A 19,349-nucleotide genomic window follows, 5' to 3' on the forward strand; every position below is an offset into this window, starting at 1 on the left:
TGAGACCTGCACAGTCACTACTCTCAGATAAACTTCACACTGCTTTGAGAGACTCTCAGGGGTTTAAACTCCTGCAGGGCCCTTTTCCCCCCTTTTTCCTCCCTCTTCTTGCAGGTAGGAAGCTGCTGTGAGCACAAAAAGTGCTGTTCCCACTGAGCAGCTGCAGCCTCTGCATTCCCAGGTGCAGGGATGGCAGCTTGAAAAGAGGGARGGACTCATCTGCCCTCCTCAGGTACTTGGCACTGGGATCATCTGCCCTGCTGAGGCTGCCAGCAGGAGACCAGGCAGAGCAAAGGGATGCTGCAGGATTGTAGATGTTCACCCAGCTGTGCACCTGAGTGCTCCCTGCATTTGGGACCCTTGCTCTGGGAAGGATGTGGCTGTGGCAGCCCAGGAGCATCCCTGGGGCACAGCTGGACTCGGGGCCTTGTGCTGTGACACCACAGCCCCATGCCATGGCAGGGGAATAAATCAGTTCCTGGAGGCTGTTAACCTGCTCTAAGGCATAGAGCTATTGAGATAATTCAACTGCAAAAGCTAAAAGTGTGACCTCAGGGTCAGGAGGACCAGGGGGATCCTGGGGGGCAGTGGGCAGGTCAGGGGAAGTGATCATTCCCCTCGTCCTCCTCTGGAGTTTCAGGTTCAGTTCTGGTCTCTGTGGTTCAAGAAAGGYAAGGAGCTGCTGGAAGGGCTCCAGCAGAAGGCACAAAGATTATAAGGGGTCTGGAGCATCTGTCATGTGTGGGGAGACTGCAGGAGCTGGGCCTGGTTAGTCTGGAGAGGAGAAGACTCAGTGGATCTGATTAATGCACAGAAATATCTCCAGGGGTGTTAGAGGAGGGTGCCAGGCTCTGTTCAGTGGGGCCAGTGACAGGACAGGGGCARTGGCCACAAACTAAAACACAAGGAGTTCCACATCAGCACAAGGAAGRTCAAAAGAGCCCTGGAACAGGTGCCCAGGGAGGGTGTGGAGTCTCCCTCTCTGGAGACAATCCAAACCCCCTGGACATGKCCCTGTGTCACCTGGATGATCTTGGCAGGGGTTTGGACTGGATGATCTCCCCGCTGTTCTGGGATTCTCTGAGCCCTCASCAGCATTCCCAGCCCCCTGGCCACGTCTGAACCCCGTCAACCTGACCTGTGTAACCTCAGTGTTGAGCACTCACAGCAGAAGTTGATTGTTTCTATTTTCCTTTTCCTGTTTGGAGTCTTGGTGGGCAGGGTCACAGTGCTCCAGGGAGGAGTGACATCTGTGAGCTGGAAACACATGGACACCACCCATCTTCACAAGGGCTTGGGGGAAAGAAACCATCAATAACTCACCCAGAGAGGAACTTTTGCCTGAAAACMCATTTGTCTGCMTTTCTTGGCTTCAAAACGCTCTGCTTGGTGGCTTCAGYCACAGAATCCCAGACTGGTTTGTGTTGGAAGGGACCTTAAAGATGATCCAGATCCAGCTCCTGCCRTGGGCAGCAATGCCACCCACTGGGTCAGGTTGCTCAGGGCCCCTTCCACCCTTCTGTGATGGATGGGATGCTTTCCTTCCTTATGGATTTAGGGTCTCCAGCTGCCACCTYTCCCTAATCTGTGTGGTTTCAGCCCCAATGTCTTCATCCTTCTGATGTCAGCTGGGCTTTTCTCTGCTTGGCAGTTTCCTTTGTTTGTTTGACCCAGAGGAGGAAGAGGGGAGGGAGCTGCTGTAACACAGGGATTACAAGCAGGTGCATTTCTCACCATYGTCCAGTTGGGTATTGAATCAAAGGCTGTGGTGTCTGTGGTGTTTTAAAGATGATCTGCAAAGTGGTTAAGGTAGAACRTCTGTGAGATGTGTGTTTGCAAATACAGCTGTGTGCACTTCCTGGGCTGCACTTCCAAATACTGAGCTTTTCCTTTAAGCTCTGTCTTTGCTTAGTCCATTTAAGCTAAGTTCATTCAAGCTCTGTCTTTGATTAAATCTTTTCCTTGTAGCAGCTGAAGCCTCTGGGCTCTGTGYTGGGGGCTCTGGAAATGCATGGAAAATCCCCTGGGCAGTGAGGGTCTAGCCTCTCCCAGTGCTCAGCACCAAGATGCTCAGAAAAAATGTGTAAAACTTCCAGATCAGATAATAGTGCATTTGCTTGTGGAATATTTTTTAATTTCTTTTTTTATTCTTTTTCACTCTCTCTTCTCTTAGAATTCATGCTGGCTGCAGTTTGGCCTGGAGCACAAGGGCTCCTAACATTTRCATGTTTTTCTTATTTTGTTTCATTGAGCAGTGAACTGCAAATTTAAAAAATCCATTTATTTTTTTTTTTCAGAGCATTGTCACAATAACACTGAATTTTAGCTGAAAACTGGCATGCCCCAGGTGGGAATTTTCTGATGGGTGCTCATCCCCTTGGGTCCCCTTGGAGGTGGTTGTGTCCCCTCTGGTGTGGCCAGGATGGCTGATGGGGACAGGAACACATCTGTTAGACAGCCTCTGCCCACAGCTCAGTTTTGGCAGGCTGGACTGAGCTCTGGCGAGCTCAAGGGCAGGACTGGAGCCAGCTCTGGCTCTGCTGAAAGGGCTGGAAACCCCAGCAGGCAAAGACAGCCATGAGGAACCGGTGTCTGGGCTGGGAGAGCAGCAGAGAGGTGGGTTTAATTTTGCCTAATTTAGGGTTATTTTTAAATGATCATTCTAATTCTGATTTGGTCCAGCTCATTTCTGCTTAGGCATGGCAGCAGGCAGGCTAGACWTGGTCCAGGCAGGGATGAATTCCTCCAAAGATGTCTGAAGTCAGCCTGTGCTGCTTTTRAGCTGTTGGTTTCTCTCCCTTGGTTGAAGCAGTGGCTTAGGGACACCCTGGAGTCTGAGATGCCYTTTAGACACCTAAAATGAGATGAGGTGGTCTCATTCTGTCTCAGCTTCTCCCCTACTTTCATAAGAATCTGTGTTCTTCAGGGGAATTTTAATTCAGTTTTGGATGACTGTGATGTTCTGAGAAGAAAACTGGAGCCTGACCCTTCTGCTTGAGCCTGGGGAGGGCTGGGAGCTCTGCAGAGCTCTCAGGGAGTTGTTCATTCAGAGGGGGGATTTAAACTTATTTTTTATTAGTATTCTTTGCCATGTGGAGTCACTGGGATAATGAAATAGCCCAACTTCTTGAGTCTTRAATTCCTTGTGTTGCTAAAATGTAGCAACAACCCCTAAAGTTCATGTTTTTACTAAAGTTTGTGCCAACCTGGTGTCAGCCTCAAACACCACCAGTCAGTCTCTTGACCATGTTACCTGTCCTACACTTTGCTGGGTTTAAATAAATCCAAGCTTGGATGGGGATTCAGGCAGTGTTGATGTCCACAGGAGCAGCTTTTCCTGCTGCATCTGGCATGGGGGAGGCATAACGGAGCTCTGAAAAGGCTGGGATGCTGCTAATTAAAAAGGTTACACTTCATGGATGCAGGCTAGAACTTTGTACCCTTTATTTCTTTTTAATTAAAGTAAGCATGGTTGTAGATTAAAGAGCGAGTTGGAGGGAAAACTGTATGTGAAGAAAACTTCCTTTTGGCCTACTTAGAACGGATGAATGCTGTAAAGTCACAAAGTTTTAGAGAAGTACCAACTTTAGTTTTATAATTCCCTTGCACTTGCAGCACAAGAGTGGAAAAGCTGCTGAACAGCATTTTCAAGGGGAGAACTCACTGCCACGAGGTGTGTTTGAAATGAGGATTTTAGCAGGTTTTCAGTGAAGCTTTTTTTCGGGGGAATGAAAAAGGGGAGATGAAAAGGTCACGTCAGGAAGGAACGTTTCTTTAGGTGTCTGGAGCTGTTGAAGAGCTTCTGTGGGCTGTTTTATTCCGTATTCTCCTTGTGAGGCTCCTGCTGGCTCTGGTTTGTGTTGCCATCCCTGTCTGTGGGTTAGAGTTCAGCAAAGGTGTTGATTTGTGTTGAGTTGTGCCTGTTCAGTGCTGTGCAGGTGCCCCTGGTGAACCTGAGCCTTGCTGAGACGTGTCCTGGCACACGGGGATGGAGCACATGGAGCCCCAGTGGAGCTGTAGTGATGGCAATTCCTGATTTCCTGTTACCAGCCCCAGTGTTTTGGTTGGGAAAACCAAACCTGTGCTGGTGGCACAAAACTTCCAGAGAATCCTGGGAAACGTCCTGGGATTGGCACAGGGAGATGAGGGCACCCAGGAATTTCAGCCTCTGCTGCTCATCCTGGAAAACTGGGGATTTTTGGGAATTTTGGGGGATTTGGGGCACAGATCCAAGTGGGAACGGGCACGGTCCATCCACCACAGGATACCTTGGAAGGGCAGCTGGAGAAGGTGCAGATGGATTCCAGGATTTCCTGGTTCCTCCTCAAGGTGTCCTCTTTGAGGAATGCACTGGCATCTGGTCGAGAGGGAGAAGGAGAGGAGGGAAGGAGGGTTGCCCTGAATTCCCTCATTTTTGCTCCCAATTCCACAAATTTTTCCCCAGTTCCCCAGTTTTTGCCCCAAATTCCCCACTGCTTCCAGTGCTCCACGTGGCCACACAAATTAAGTGATGCAGCTCCTGACATGAACTGGCTCTCCATGGGGAGCTCCTCAATTTGGAGTTCAGATTGGACCCTGCGATGATGAAGTGATTCTTCTTGCAGGAGCTCAGTTGGTAGAAAACATTCCAAATGCCATTCCAAACTGTTCATGGATTTGTTTTAATATGGGAAAGGGAGRATGGAGGGGATTTTCCCCCAAAGAAAGGGAAGGATCGCCTGTGGTGTCTCAGACTTGTTGGAGGCTGGAGGAGGACATGGCCTCTGTTCCTATCAGCCCTTGGTCTCTGCTATGAAGTTCCATTTCTTTGTTTCATGAAATCTCTACTCACACAGGTGTGGAAGKCTGCTGCCTGTTTATAGGGAATTGATGCCACTTCCACAGTCAATCAGATTGCATTTCACAATAAGTGGAATAAGTGTGTGTATGTGAATTTTAGCATCATGGATTTTTCATGAAGCCTGTGATGCTTTCTGGCGTAATGCAGTTACTTTTTCCCTAGGGCAGTGCTCTAATTCACGTTGTTTTGGTTGCCTTCATGGCAGGTAGAGCAATTCTTGCCCTCTGCTTATTCAGTTTATCTAATATTCAGGCACTGAAGTCATTTGACTGCTCTGGTGGGAGAGCACAGTATTTAAATCAACAAATATTGAAGGCTTCGTTCAGCCAGGTGCCTAAAGCTGAGCTCTAGAAACCTCCAGCTGTGGTTAGAGAGCTCTTTTTTTGTTGTTTCTTTTTTTTTTTTTTCCCCTGGCACTGACTTTGCTGCAATAATTGCTTAAATGGCCTTTTAAAGACACTGAATGCAGAAAGAGAAACAAGAATTGAAAGAATAAGGGCATAGTTGTGGCTCCCTCTGYCCACAGCTTTTCAAACAGTTAAATAAAACAGTGAAAAAAGGAGCACTTTATCTTCTCCCTGAGTTGTTCCTATCAAAAACAAACCCTTGTGCCTCTCTCTGTACACAGGGGGGTCTGGGTGCTGGGAGAGGCAGCAGCTGGAGGTGATAACCTGGAATCCTGCTTGGAGAACCCTCAGTCCCTGCTCCTGCAGGGGTTTGTGTCTCTGTGTGCTCCAGAGAGCACTGGTGAGCAATTTTGGGATGTTTTGGAGCTCGTTGTGGGGGCTGGGAGCCAGCAGAGCCCATGTGGGAGGCAGTCCCAGGCTGGGTTGCCTGGGATTCGAGGAATGGGTCTCTTAGTGCAGCTGTCCCATCTGGAAAAACGGCCAGAGCTGATCCCCAGGGACCAGTGACCACTCAGGGTTTCCCAGAAACATGTGGAAAGATGCTTTGTGCCCAACATCTGTGGATTTCAGCTGGGAATCAGGAGCCTCAGTGGGACGGGCCCTTTCTTAATTCCTGGGTGAGATGAGGCTGGAAGGGGTGGATGCTGCAGTAGATCTTGGAGATCCCCCTGGGCAGAKCTTGGTGTGAGTTCAGCACTGACCATGGGTCAAACCAGAGGCTGGATTTGAATCTCCACATGTACTGATCAGGCTACGCAGGCTTTCAGCTGGCTGGAGATGTCTTTAAATTTCAGATGGGCACCAAAACCCTGGAAGTTTGGGAAATAATAAAATGGTTTGGCATTCTGAATTGCATAGCTTTTAGATTCTAGAGCTGCCAGCGCTGTTTGGACAGAAATTATACCCAAATCATTCAGGACAACCTAGTGGGAAGGATGTGTTAGATATCAGGGAAAGGTTCTTSTGTCCCCAGAGGGTGCTGGCACTGCCCAGGCTCCCCAGGGAATGGTCCCGGCCCCGAGGCTGCCAGAGCTCCAGGAGCGTTTGGACAGCGCTGCCAGGGATGGACAGGGTGGGGCTGTTGGGGGGTCTGGGCAGGGACAGAGGGTGATCCTGGGGCTCCCTGAGCTCAGGACATTCTGTGATTCTGATGGACTAAAGAAGTACATTAAAAAGGGGTAGGAATAGGGGGAGATATATTTTTTTTTCCCCAATGGAAATGGAAGGAGAATTTGGATGGGTTTTGGGAAGAGTTGTTCTGGGTCTCCTCCCTGCTGACCTTTGCACAGAGCTGTTCTTGGAGCTCTGCTTTGCACAGCCAGCCCAGGCACGTTGGACATGTCATCCCAGGATCCTGGTGGTCCTTCAGGCTTTGGCCTGGCATCAGGTTCTTGCCAGGTCAGAAGAGATGTTGGTGAGTTCTCTGAACAGCATCTGAGGGGTCTGAGAAAGGGGCTCAGCCTGGAGCAAAGGGGGATCAGGGGGGACCTTGTGGCTCTGCACAACTCCCTGACAGGAGGGGAYAGCCGGGGGGGTCGGGCTCTGCTCCAGGGAACAGGGACAGGAGGAGAGGGAACGGCCTCAGGATGGGCCAGGGGAGGTTTAGGCTAGACATTAGCAGGAATTTCTTCACTGGAAGRGGCTGCCCAGGGAGGTTTGGAGTCTCCATCCCTGGAGGTGTCCAAGGAAGGCCTGGATGTGGCACTTAAGAGATGGTGACAAGGTGGGGGTTGGTCACAGGTTGGACTCTCTGGTCTTTGAGATCTTTTCCAACCTTGATTCTGGGATTCTGAGATTCAGGATGTTGTTTTCCTTGCCTGTGTAGGCATCAAGGGCAGTGTGATATGAGCTGCTGATACCCAGTGGTCTGGCTGTTCTTCTGGTGTGACTCCAGGCTCTTTGGATCCTGGAGGTGAAAATTGYTTTGGTGGGAGCTGGTTTGAATCAACCCCTYCTGCTCTGACTGAGCTCTCCCTGCRCTCCTYGTGTTGCTTTTCCTGACTGTCTGGTCTCTGGAAGGAAAACAAGCCRAGGAATCCCTAACAGCAGGTTGATGTAATCATTGCACTGCTCGTGCCAGTGAATTGTTATCACTCCTGGCTGCCTGGGGAGCTGCTGGTTTGTCATGTCAGAAACTTTCCTGCAAGTACATGACATTCATAGCAGGATTYTTTTTCAGCTTGGATCTGAAATCTTTAGACATAGTCATCGATGGGAGAGCAGGGAAATGTTTGGAGGAGAAGGAAAACAAATGTTTTATGTGGGCATTGTTGTGCATGAGCTTTTAGTCAGGCTGCAGGAAAGCCTTGCTGCATTTGAATATTTATTTTCGTCTAGAATTGCTTTTACCCTGCTTCACTCCTGTGTTTAGTCCTGCTGTTACCTCTGAAATGACACCATGAATCCTGGTCCTGTCCTGCTGAAAAAGCCAATTCCTGCTGGACAACATTCCCAGGAGAGCCAGGATAGCCAGRAATTTATTCCTTGTGATGTTTTCTRKTGGGGACATTTGGCTGCTGGGCTGTGTCTGTGYCACAGCAGCTCCCTGGGATGGCCCTACCGGCAAAGCCTTTCTGTGCCAGCCCAGCTTGCGGAAGGGCTTTGCCAGAAATCCAGATGCAAGATGGGGCAGAGTTTTGTTTGCCAGGCGAGCTGTTGACATATGGTCCAATAAATGCAGTTATTGGAAAAGCCAGAGATAATATTTACCTTGAAAATCCGTTGTTGGGAATAAATGGCCCCATCTGCAGCTGAGGCGAGGGGGAACGAGTGCACTGCTGTCACCTGGGCCACCCACCCCAAATGTCACCATGTGAGGATCCAGGAGGRCAGAGCAGGTGGGTGAGGGAACAGCCTGGCACTCAGTGCTGTGGTGGTGGTTGATCCATGGTTTGATGGTCTTGGAGGTCTTTCCCAGCCCTAAATATTCTGGGAATCTGTGCTACACACCAAGCAGGGTTGTGGAGGAGAGGGTTGCTCTTGCACTGTGAGTAGCTGTACCTTCTCTTGGGAGTTTCAATGCCACTTGTGACCCTTTTCTCTTCCTCCGTGTCCTCCCTCCAGGGTTTAATGCCATGGCTGCAGATGAAAGYGCTACAGAAAAGCAAGTGGGGGAACCAAAAATGGCGGTAGATGGTGAAACCAACGGTTCCTGTGAGCACAGCGAGGGTGGGGGCCACCCAAACCCAGCGAAAAACACTCAGGACAACACGAAAGTGAGCCAGCAGGACTCTACTACTAAATTAAATAGGATAGCRGAAAATGGCATTTCGGAGCGGGACGGCGAGCCTGGGAAGCAAAACCACCTGAAGGCAAATGACTTCACACAGACTTCAGTCACAGGGAGCAATGGATATATCCTAACCAAGCAGATGGCACAGGAGCAGCCTCTAAGGACTACCAGCTTTGCTTCTCTCACTGGCCATGCGGCAAAAACCCTTCCTGGAGGAGCGGGCAAAGGCAGGACTGTGGGGTCCTTTGCCCAGCTCCAGGCCACCATGCCAAGCAAGCTCGGGGAGGGCAGTAAGGACACGGATGCTAAAAAAGCCCCCGCTGCTAACGCTGAGGTCAAGGTCCACCGAGCACGGAAGACAATGCCYAAACCCACCCCCAGCCTGGTAATGTACCTGCCCAGCACAGAGCTGCTGCTGCTGGGCTTGCTCTTGGCTTTCTTTGGGGGTGTGAGGGATACCTGGCTGCATGGCAACACGTGGCATTCAGAGCTTGCCCACTGAGTSAATTGGTTTTATTTTATWTTTTTTAATATATATATGCTTGCTTTAATTTTTTCTCTTCCTACAGACAGAGATGTTAAAATGGATGGTCACATGGTCACCATCAGCTCCCATCCCCAGTGTGTTTCTAAATATATAATGGATCAATTGGCTCCTCCAACAGATCTATGGGAGACACTAAATGGCCTTTTTCTCATGGCTCTATTGCTCATCAGCCTCTGGTGACATCCAGGGCTGCTTGTGAARCAAATTAGATTTCTTCTAAGGTCGACCCAAAGGAAATTAAGCATAGCATGTAAACTTGAGACTCCTCCTAAACTTGGAGRCTGTCAAGGAGCTGATCTGTTAGGCAGCTTGATTGCATTGCTGTAGGAATCATTATAGGGCTAAAACAGATGATGTTTTCTCTCCATGTGGTTGGGAAATGTTCTCTCCAGAATCCATAGGGGTGGATTTACCAACACTTAATGAAATAGAGCCCTGCTTTCTTTTAGGAGGCACAAGGAGATGTCAATTGGTGYCTTCATGTCACAGTGAGAAGGACAGAAATGGTCTTTTCTTTGTCACGGGATAAGTTTGTTTTGTTTTTTTTTTTGGTTCTTTACCAGAGGTAGGGAATAGATCCTGGTACAGGCAGATCTCCACTATGAGAAGTTGGTTTTCATGCCTGTGATGCTTTAGATGACTTCAGTGAGCCAGATGCTCTCATTGTGCKGTGTCTGATGGGTGAGGCAGCCTGGCCCTTAGGTCAAGGACAGGATTAACCACGGGAGTCATTCCCAGAAATCCATGGAAGCTGCTGCAACTCAAGGTCAACGGGGTGTGTTGGTGCTGTGGTSCAGCAGATCCAAAATGGCCCTCAGATGTCCCCTCAACATCTCAGCACAGCAGGGGTGTGGTGTGAGGGGCTCAGAGCTGGGAGTCCCTGTGGTCTGGAGTGGGGGAAGAGAGAGAAAAAAGGAAATGGGAAGGGTGGCACCTCGCCAGCCCCAGATGGGGAGAGGTCCCTTGGCTGYGGCACCAGCTGTGCCTGTGGAAGCAGCTGGGAGTGCAAAGAGCACAGCAGGAGCACCAACCCCTGGCAGCAGCCTCAGGAGAGGGTACAAACCACACCTGCCTGCTGCCAGGGTTCCCAGCCTGCCTCCCCAGCCGCTCATTTCCCCTCTGCCTTCCCCTGGCTGTGTTTGAATTCTCTGCTCTTACCCTCGCTGTGCTTCCTGGCTCACACAGAGGAAGCCCAGGTGCCATAAATCTCCCATCAGGATGTCTCTTACCCCAAGAGGTAAATCCTTAGGGGTGGATTTACCATCACTTGAAAAAGCAGAGCCCTGCTTTCTTTTAGGAGGYATAAGGAGATGTCATTTGGTGCTTTCATGTCACGGTGGGGAGGACAGAAATGCTCCTTTCTTAGTCATGGGACAAGTTTGGTTACTTTTTTTTGGTTCTTTACCAGAGGTAGGGAATGGATCCTGGAACGGGGCGATCTCTACTATGAGCCATTGGTTTTCATCTCTGTGGTGACACCCAAAGAGGGTAAAAGAGCCCAAACTGCCTCCAGACCCCTGTGTTGCACTGGAATTAGGCCGGGCAAAGCCCCAGACCTTRGTGGAATTTAACACAGACACCCCGTGGGGGCTGAGCAACTGAAAGAGGCAATTCCCTCCTAAAAGGTGACTGCTAGGTTAGGAGGGAGTGTTTTCCTCATTCATATTTTATGATACATCAGAAGAACATTTCTRTTCAACCCCTTGGGCTTCAAGGTTTGTCTCAAGGAAGTGGTGTGTGGTGTTTGGGAGTGCCGGGCCGCGGCTCTGAGATGGTGCTGGTGGTTTTTATTTGCTCACACGACAAAAGCAGCTTCAAAAAACCCAAGTCTGCACTTGTTGGGCTGCCCTAGAAAGCACACAGCCTGTCCTCAGCTCCTCTGGCCATTTGCCTTGAGCTTAAAATAGGGAGAGAAGCCACATTCCCAGGAAGGGTGGTGAGAAGGGGCTGTTCCCATGTTCTCCGCTCAAGCCTTTGCAGCTGAATGGGAACCTAAGATTTGATCTCAGTTCTGCAAGACAATAAAACATCTGTTGTGTTCAGCCTTCCTGATAATTACTACCTCATTTTTCCCCATTGTCTTTGCAATTTACATGCTATTTTCTTTGAAGCAGCACCGTCCTTGCTCGTTATCATTTTTCTGTCCTGATTATTTCTTTGTTGAGCTGCTCAGAAGAGGCTCCTCAGCCCAGCAGCTTGGGAGCTTTTCCTGCACCAACCTTCACACCTTTTCCCCTTCAAAACCATCATGAAATCAGTTGCTTTATCCTAGGAAGTAACTTGTGGRAATGAAGCTGATATTACAGTTTGCTTGGCAAATATTTTTTAGAGTGTTGTTTTCTTGGTGAGACTGTTCTTGCAGACCTGTTCTGCCTGGGAGGAGGAGGGGAGGAAGGTATTTTACTGCCTGCAAAGTGTGAACATTTGTTCCCCCTGGCTCCTGCAGAAACCCRCTGGGGCCAAAAAATTGTTTTTTGTAATGCAATAGCTGTCAAGGGACCTTGGTAGCCTTTTTCCTGCACATGTGAATTGGTCTCTGAAAGGAAGAAGAGAATTTTCTCACCAGTTTAACGAGCTTTTTCTCTGTTTAGGAGTTGCTTCCTGAATTGGGATTGAAGCTGAATCTGAAACAGGTGACAATTTTAATTGATATTGTCGCATGTTAAGGTGTTTTTTGCACAGAGACTTCAGGAGAGTTGTTGACAGCATAATTTGTGCTCCCCTTYTGAATAGAGCAGTAACACAAGTGTTGCACCTTTTGGAAGAGTCTTTCATTCCTAATCTATTTTACAACCTTATTGAGAACCCAAAGGTTTCCAGGGCCAGGCAACAGACTGGAAGGCAGGTGTGTGTGTGTGTCTGTGTGTGTCCTCTGCTTGGAGAAGGCCCCTCCTGCTTGGAAACCCCAGTTTCTGAGCTTAACATCAGTAAAATATAAGGGATAAAGGATGATAAAGGTCATGAGAGCATCCCAGAGTTTTCCTTGGAGTCAGGAGGAGTAGATGTCTGAATTGGGAATCCCAAGTTGTGTTTGCTTGGTGACCCTGAGGTTGGAGGTTGGGGTGTGTGTCTTTGATGGTATTTTTTATGCTGTGCAGAGGACTGGGTGAGGAAATAGTGCAAAAATCCTTTAAATGAGWGTTTTGGCCTGATTCATTGTGCCCCCAAAATGCCAGGTACCAGTTTAACTGGGGAAGAAATGTGGGCAGGGAGCTTGGAGCAGGACATGCTTTATTTATGTTGGTCTCTCTACCAATATTCATCAAACTTTTCCTTAAGGTGGGGACAGGACATTGCCATTRAATCCCTGATCCCAGAGCTCTCAAACTGCCTTCTTTGTGTGTGCACACTGGTGCTGCTGTGCTGCCCTGGGCTGGGCTGCTCTGCAGGGACCCCTGAGAACCCCTTGTGTCCCTGTCTGGGGCCAGCTGGAGTTTGCAGGGCTCTGGGATTGCTCAGCGAGCTCTGACCCTGCCATGTGCAGGGAACAAAGCAAAAGGGCAGGGCCWGACAGGGGAATAACAATGGGGATGTTGTGTCCCTGGAGAGGACTCACAAGGTCCATGGAGGACCCTCTCCAGAGGGGTGTTTGGGTGGGCACAGATGGACTCAAAGTGTGAAGTTCATGGGTATGAGCTTGGGCAGAGTTAAATATGGAATCACAGAATGTGCTGAGCTGGAATGGACCCCCAGGATCACCCAGCCCCTGTCCCTGCCCAGACCCCCCAACAGCCCCACCCTGTCCATCCCTGGCAGCGCTGTCCAAACGCTCCTGGAGCTCTGGCAGCCTCGGGGCCGGGACCATTCCCTGGGGAGCCTGGGCAGTGCCAGCACCCTCTGGGGACACAAGAACCTTTCCCTGCTCTCCAACCTGACCCTGCCCTGGCCCAGCTCCAGCCATTCCCTGGCTTCTGTCCCTGTCCTGGAGAGCAGAGAGGTGAGCTCTGAGCTCAGTCTCTCCTCCAGCTGAACAATCCCAGTGCTCTCAGCTGCTCCTCTTGGGCCCCTCCAGACCCTTCACCACCTTCCCTGATGGGAAATCTCCTCCAGGAGGGCCAAGGCTGCCATTGGGCTTCCTGTTGGAGTAGCTACAGAGGGAAGTGAGAGTGAAGGCTGTAGTGCTGTACATTTATTTGATATTTTACTGGTTGTGCTGGTGCTGCTGAGGTGGCCGTGCTGGCTGGAGGTGCTGCCCCAGCTCTGACCACAGCCCACACAAATAACGGCCCTGGTCCCAGCAGAGGGGTTTGTTTCTGTCAGGAGCCTTGGTGTCACATYTGCTTTGGGCTCCCCTGTTTCGTTCTGACTGAGGTGTGACACTCTCTCCCCTTGGAGCTGCTCCGTGTAGGAGGGGACAGGGATGAGATCCACACCTGTGAGCGTTTTGCTTCACAAACACATGGAATGCAGCTTTGGGGGAACATTTACACTTCAGCTCAGTCTACCTGGCTGCCTAAACCTGTATGATTTCATGCAGAAATGTGACTGCACKCAGATCAGTGCAATTGTAATGGAGTCACAGTGGAATCCCTCCTCTAATGGGCACATGTTAATCAGCAGATGAAAGGTGGATCAGCCTTGCAGCTGCTCTGATCTAGATTAAAGCCAAAGCTTTGCAGGTTTGTTGCTGGAAGGTAAGGCTTGATCAGGCTCCTGAAATTCAGCACTGAAAAATACAATCCTACAGCAGCAGAGGCAGAGCAGCATCACTCCAGCTCCTACAGGCACTATCATCTGCTTGTGATCAATTTTTTATGGCAGACTGGTATTTCTTGCTTAACCACCACTCCCCAGTTGTTGGAGGCAGATCCCCCTGGGAGCTGCTGCTTTGTGCTCTTCAAAGGCAGCGCCTTGGTACAGAAATCCTTCCCCTGTGCCTGATGGATGGATGGATGGATGGATGGGGAGGCAGAGCTGCTCCCTGGCAGCTGCCCTGCTCCCAATGGCACTGGGAGTGCTTGAACCAGCTCCTGCCCAGTGTGAGGGATTGTAGAGAAGCAGGAATTCGCAGCAGAGCTCTGTGCTCTGTGCAAAGCCTCCTTTCTGGGAGTGTTTAAATGTGGAGCTGAYAGAGCAGAGCAGAGAGCTCAGTGAGGGAGAGCAGGATGGGCTGGAGTGAAGGAGCTGGCAGAGTTCAGGGACACTGGAAATGGGAAAAAGARGAACTTTGATCCACTGGCTCGCTCCTCCTGCCCTGTTGGCTCTGGTTTGCAGTTCTATGCTGGAGGTGAAAGTCCTGCAAAGARGAGAAATAAGAGAGAGTGATCCAAGCCTGAGGTGGTGTCAGGCACCCTGAGCCCTTGTGCAGTGCTCTCAGGGCTGTCCTGCTCCTGTGTTCTTCCACCAACTCTGCTTTCTCTCTCAGCTTGCTGGTTTTGGTAATGGACAGATCCCTTAAATGCTRGGCAGTAGGAAAAAATGCCCTTTTTTAGGGTTTATGGAGCCAGCATGGGGGTCCATTAATAAGGCTGATTTGTTCTCTAGTTTTGCTTTCAAGAAAAAAACGCCAAAACCTGAGGATATTCTCTCTTTTGCCATTTTTAATAACTTCTCCCTGCTGCTGTAGGAGACTTCTGTGCCAGTAAGAGAAATGTGGTCGATCCCATTAAAATGTAGACAGCACTAGAGTTTCATTTTTGTAAACCCATCAAATATTGTGCASTTGCCCCAAACTAAGCAGTTTTCTTGGCTGGATTTCTCACAATTTGAGTTGGACATAGTGGTGGTCCCGTTTTTGCTGTTTCCAGGCACAAGCATTTTTGGAAGGGCTGCCCACCTTCTTCACTGTTCCCAGCAAGAAATAGTGACTTCGCTGTGTTTTGCAGAGGATGAGCTGATGCCACATGAGAAGCTGCAAGAAATGCAGAGGGTGGTGTTGCAGTTTCTTTTTCTGTCTCATTTTTAGTCCTTTCTTGGCCGCCCGTGGCCCACACGTGTGGGGGTTAGGGCAACATGTGACCACAGGAAGCTCAAACTGCATCCTGGAGTTTCCTTTGCACGGGATTCTCCTCTCTAAAACTGTAGATAAACTGTGATTGAATGTAATTGGAGAAAGGAAAAGATGTCCATGGCTGTTTTTGGACAAGGATGATACGAAGCAGTGGAGTTTAGGGTGAGGAATGGTGATTTTGCTGTTTGCAGTGGGGCCCAGGTGGATGAGAGCACTGCTGCTCTCTTGAACGTTTGATGGTTGAAGTGAAGGAGGGTGATCTTCATTCAGAGTGCARGAATCTTGTCAGTTAAATATCAGCTAAAAACCTCCCAGAATGTGTGTCCTTGGCAGGTCAGTCCATGCCCAGGAACTCCCCCGAAGCTGTGCCTCCCTTCCCCAGAGTGATGCAGGCTCCAGCTTCGCTGCTCTGGCATTTCCCACCTTTAGCAGAGGGTTCTTGATGTCCAGGAAGGGAAGTAGGAATGTTTCAAGATTTATCACCCTGGATGAGCAGATGCTGAGCAGCCATCAGCTCCTTCAGGCTGGCTGCAGCTTGCTTTGATTTTCAGTGCTCTTTGTACTTGCTGTGCTTTGCCAGCACAGAAGTGTCCTGTGCTGGGAAAAGKGAGGAGAGGCCCGGAGCCAGGGAGCAGGGCTTTGTTTGGATGGACACTGGGCAGTTTAGGGATCCCTGCCTGATGCTGTGCCTTGTACTTCCACCCCGTCTGCCCTGGGACTGGAAGAAGGTGGCACGTGGCAGGAGCATGGAATTGCTAAAGTTGGAAAAGAGCTTTTGGATCATCAAATCCAGCCATCAACCCAGCACCACCAACCCATGTTCCAAGTGCCACATCATCAGTTTTTGAACACTTTCAGGGGTGATGACTTCACCAGTTCCCTRGSCAGCCTGTTCCAATGCTTTCCTCTCTGTGACAATTMTTTTCCWAATATRCAGTGCCAACCTCCCCTRGCACAAYGTGAGGCYGTTTCCTGGAGCCTGTATGGCTGTTGGCAGTGCCAGTGGTCCTGCAGTCCCCAGAGGTGGCTCAGGGCTGGGGCACAGGGTGGCAGGGCTGGAGGCAGCTGCTCTGCYCATTCTCCAGGAGAAACCTCTGAAGTTTTCCTGGGACAGCCTTTTCCCTGGCAGGACAGTGCAGGAATTCAAGGGGCTGTGCAGCATTTTGAGGAGTCCTCGAATGGTCTGCGGGCTCTCTTTGTGTTTAAAGGATCACTGGCATTTCTGGTTGGTGCTGGGCTTTGGCAGGAGCCTGTTGTGCCCATGCAGCCTGGCACAGCTGCTCACTCCCTCCCAAACTCACATTGTCCCTTTTCCTTTGCTGCTGCCTTTGGGAGCTGCTCCCTCACCTCTCCAGGTGTGACCAGACCTGGGCAGTGAAGGAAAGGCCCTGGAGTGCCTGAACCAGCTCCTGCCCAGTGTGAKGGACTGTAGGGAAGCAGGAATTCCCAGGAATTCKYAGCAGAGCTCTGARCTGGGCTAGCAAAGCCTCCTYTCTGRGAGTGTTTAAATGTGGAGCTGACAGAGCAKAGMAGAGAGCTCAGTGAGGGAGAGCAGGATGGGCTGGAGTGAAGGAGCTGGCAGAGTTCAGAGACACTGGAAATGGGAAAAAGGGAACTTTGATCTGCTGAACATTCACCTTTTAAAGGAGTAACACTGAATAAGAACAGCAAAGACATGACTTTTATGTGGCTGAGAATGAGARAAGATGGTAAGAAAACCGACTATGGGTGCTCAAAATTTTTTGCTGATCCTTTTTATTACAATCCTTAGATGTAATTTTTATATMTATACATATGAGAGTTCTCCTCACCTCTTTCTGGAAGTTCTTGCTCTTTACCATTGCTGCATATGCCTCCAAGTAAAATCTTTATCTCATCAGACTTAATTTGTTTTAAAAAAAACTTTGACCAGAATTGCGTGAGAAGGTCACATTTAGCAGTTGTCATGCAGCCTAGTGAAGATTTGAAATTTATTTCCATGTTGTAATTACAGAGGGAGAGAAAAACCCCAAGCTAATACCATACTACTTTTTAATTTCAAAATTGGATTGTATTCTTCCAAGCCTGGCGTGGTCTGAATGTGAATTCCTGGTTTGGGAATAACAGCACCTTTTATCAGAGACCAGTTGCAAAAACATGCACTTAAAGGACACAAAATACAGCCCTTGTTTACACTTGGGTCAGATCTGCCTCTCCCAAGCTCATTTTTCTAATTTTAAGTTAGAAATGGAAAGCATTGGATATTTCAGGGGACTCAGGAATTCTCAGAATAATTTTCTAGTCAAGAGTTACTGTTAACCTTTAGATCTATAAACTCAGGACTTTCAAGAGGTATAAATAGTATTGTTGAGACTATTCTTGGCATACTGTGCCCTGCACTCCTGACGTGCATTTTTTAAGGGGTGGAACAACCGGGACCAGACTCAGGAGTGATCCAAGGTCCAGAAAAATGATTCTGCGGGCAATTAATTTGCTCATTCTATTAAACTTATTGAGGAGAAAGAGTAAAAAAAAATAGAAGTTGGTCATAGTCTGTAAGTATCTCCTGGGAGTGAGAGGTTCTGATGAGACAGAGCTTTTTAATTTAGTTGCAAAAGCATAATGCATTTAATTATTTGACAGCGAGAGCAATTAAGCATGGGAACAACATATCAAAGCCTGTGGTGGATTTGTCGGCTTTGAAATCGTTAATCCAAGACTTGCTGCCCTTTTAGGAAAGCTGTGGCAATCGAGCCATGAGTTATGGGCTTGATGCAGGGATCGTTGGCACTTTGATGGCCTTTTTCCCTGGGTCATTTCTGATCATCGTCAGAGCTCTGCAGGCCCCTGCCCTGCCAGCACCACACACGTGGCACGGCCTAATTAGGGGAATCAGTAATTAGGGGAATCAGTAATTAGGGGAATCAGCCTCTTCCCCGGCTTGTTCCCAAGGTCACACTGCTTCAGAGCAGTGGCTGAGGGTGTCTGTCTGGACCCGGGCTCCACTGAGGGGTTTTGTTGCTTCCTGCTTTTTATTCCAGCCTTGTTTTCCCCTGGATTCCTCTTTCTGTTTGGRTTTTTCAGCTGTTGCTTCACAGGTCCCGTAAGAAGAGTTTTCCTGCAAGTGGACCAACAATTAAACCTTGAAATCAGGGAATGGTTTGAGTTGGAAGAGACCTTAAAGCCCATCCAGTGCCTGCCATGGCAGGGACACCTCCCACTGTCCCAGGCTGCTCCAAACCCCAGTGTCCAGCCTGGCCTTGGGCACTGCCAGGGATCCAGGGCCTGCCCACCCTTCCAGGGAACAATTCCTTCCCAAATCCCATCTACGGGTTCTTCAGTGTGAAGCCATTCCCTGTGTCCTGTCACCCTGTGCCCTGTGAACAGTCTCTGCCTTTCCTGTCGCTCCATCAGGCACTGGGAGGCTGCAGTGAGCTCCCTCCAGAGCCTTCTCTTTTCCAGGCTGAGCAATCCCAATCCTCCCAGCCTTTCTTTGTTTTCTGCTGCGTGTGCTCTTGATTTCCTCTGCTAAACCTGTCTCCTGTATGCGTCTGGATCACCTGTGGGGTAAATCCAGTGTCAAATGTCCCAGTAGGGGCAGCTTTTACCCCRCTGCAGTGCTGGGGGAGAGGACGAGCAGGGACTTTGTTTCTTGTGCTTCCGTGTGTTTCCTTTCCCCACCAGGTACCTCTGGCTGGGCTGCAACAGGAAAATGTTTTAGTGAGCTGGACTAAGGGGCCTTGCAGTGACCTTGGCTTCCCTTTGCCACATTTGACACAAAAGGTACAGGAATAAAAGTACCATTAAACCCAAGCYGTGACTGTTTAAAGAATAAACACAGATGGAAAAAGGAAACTGAAATACAGTCTGAACCTCTCTGTCTGAGGCTTTTAGGGTGGATGAAATTGAGTTAGACACTCAGGAAGGGGATTGTTTCCTAAATTAGAGGAGAAAACATTGAAGTAGCATCAAAAGCTGAGAAACGGCACTCAGGGATGTGGGTTAGTGGTGGACTTGGCCCTGCCGGGCTAATGCTTGGATTTGGTGACCTTAAAGGTCTTGTCCAACCTGAATGATTCTCTGTGGAGCTGTAGGAACCCTTTTCACATAACCAGAGGTGCAGGACGAGGCTTTGCACTGGGTACAAGCTCAAATCAGAGCAGGTGGGAGCTGCTGTGGTGCTTGAGAGGGGCTGCAGGGGCAGCTGCAGAGCTGCCTTGGTTTGCAGGAGGAGCCTGGAGCCTGCCTGGGGCTGGGCAGTGCCTGGTTTGAGGGGAGCTGGGAGCTGAAGTGCCTGGTTTGAGGGGAGCTGGCAGTGCCTGGTTTGAGGGGAGCTGGAGTGCCTGGTTTGAGGAGAGCTGGGAGCTGAAGTGCCTGGTTTGAGGGGAGCTGGA

The 19,349-nt window shown here is 49.6% G+C and overlaps 1 protein-coding gene across 14 annotated transcripts in view; it reads left to right on the plus strand.

Annotated features, from left to right (window-relative positions):
- The window catches only part of LOC130580701 (histone-lysine N-methyltransferase EHMT1-like), a 121,943-nt gene that overhangs the window by 59,063 nt on the left and 43,531 nt on the right, over positions 1-19,349 (plus strand). For 10 of the 14 annotated variants that reach the window (XM_057378359.1, XM_057378360.1, XM_057378364.1 and 7 more), the window contains 2 exons: positions 8,311-8,864; positions 11,618-11,659. The exons of 1 other annotated variant lie outside the window; for it this stretch is intronic. In XM_057378359.1, coding sequence (XP_057234342.1) covers positions 8,311-8,864; positions 11,618-11,659 — 596 coding nt within the window. Of the gene's footprint in view, positions 1-210; positions 233-8,310; positions 8,865-11,617; positions 11,660-19,349 lie in introns of those variants that run through there. 3 more of the 14 variants (XM_057378358.1, XM_057378369.1, XM_057378368.1) reach the window with 2 other exon arrangements.

Source organism: Malurus melanocephalus, unplaced genomic scaffold, assembly GCF_030028575.1.
Source record: "Malurus melanocephalus ecotype Western Australia unplaced genomic scaffold, MMel_1.1 scaffold_355, whole genome shotgun sequence".
Lineage (NCBI taxonomy): Eukaryota > Metazoa > Chordata > Aves > Passeriformes > Maluridae > Malurus > Malurus melanocephalus.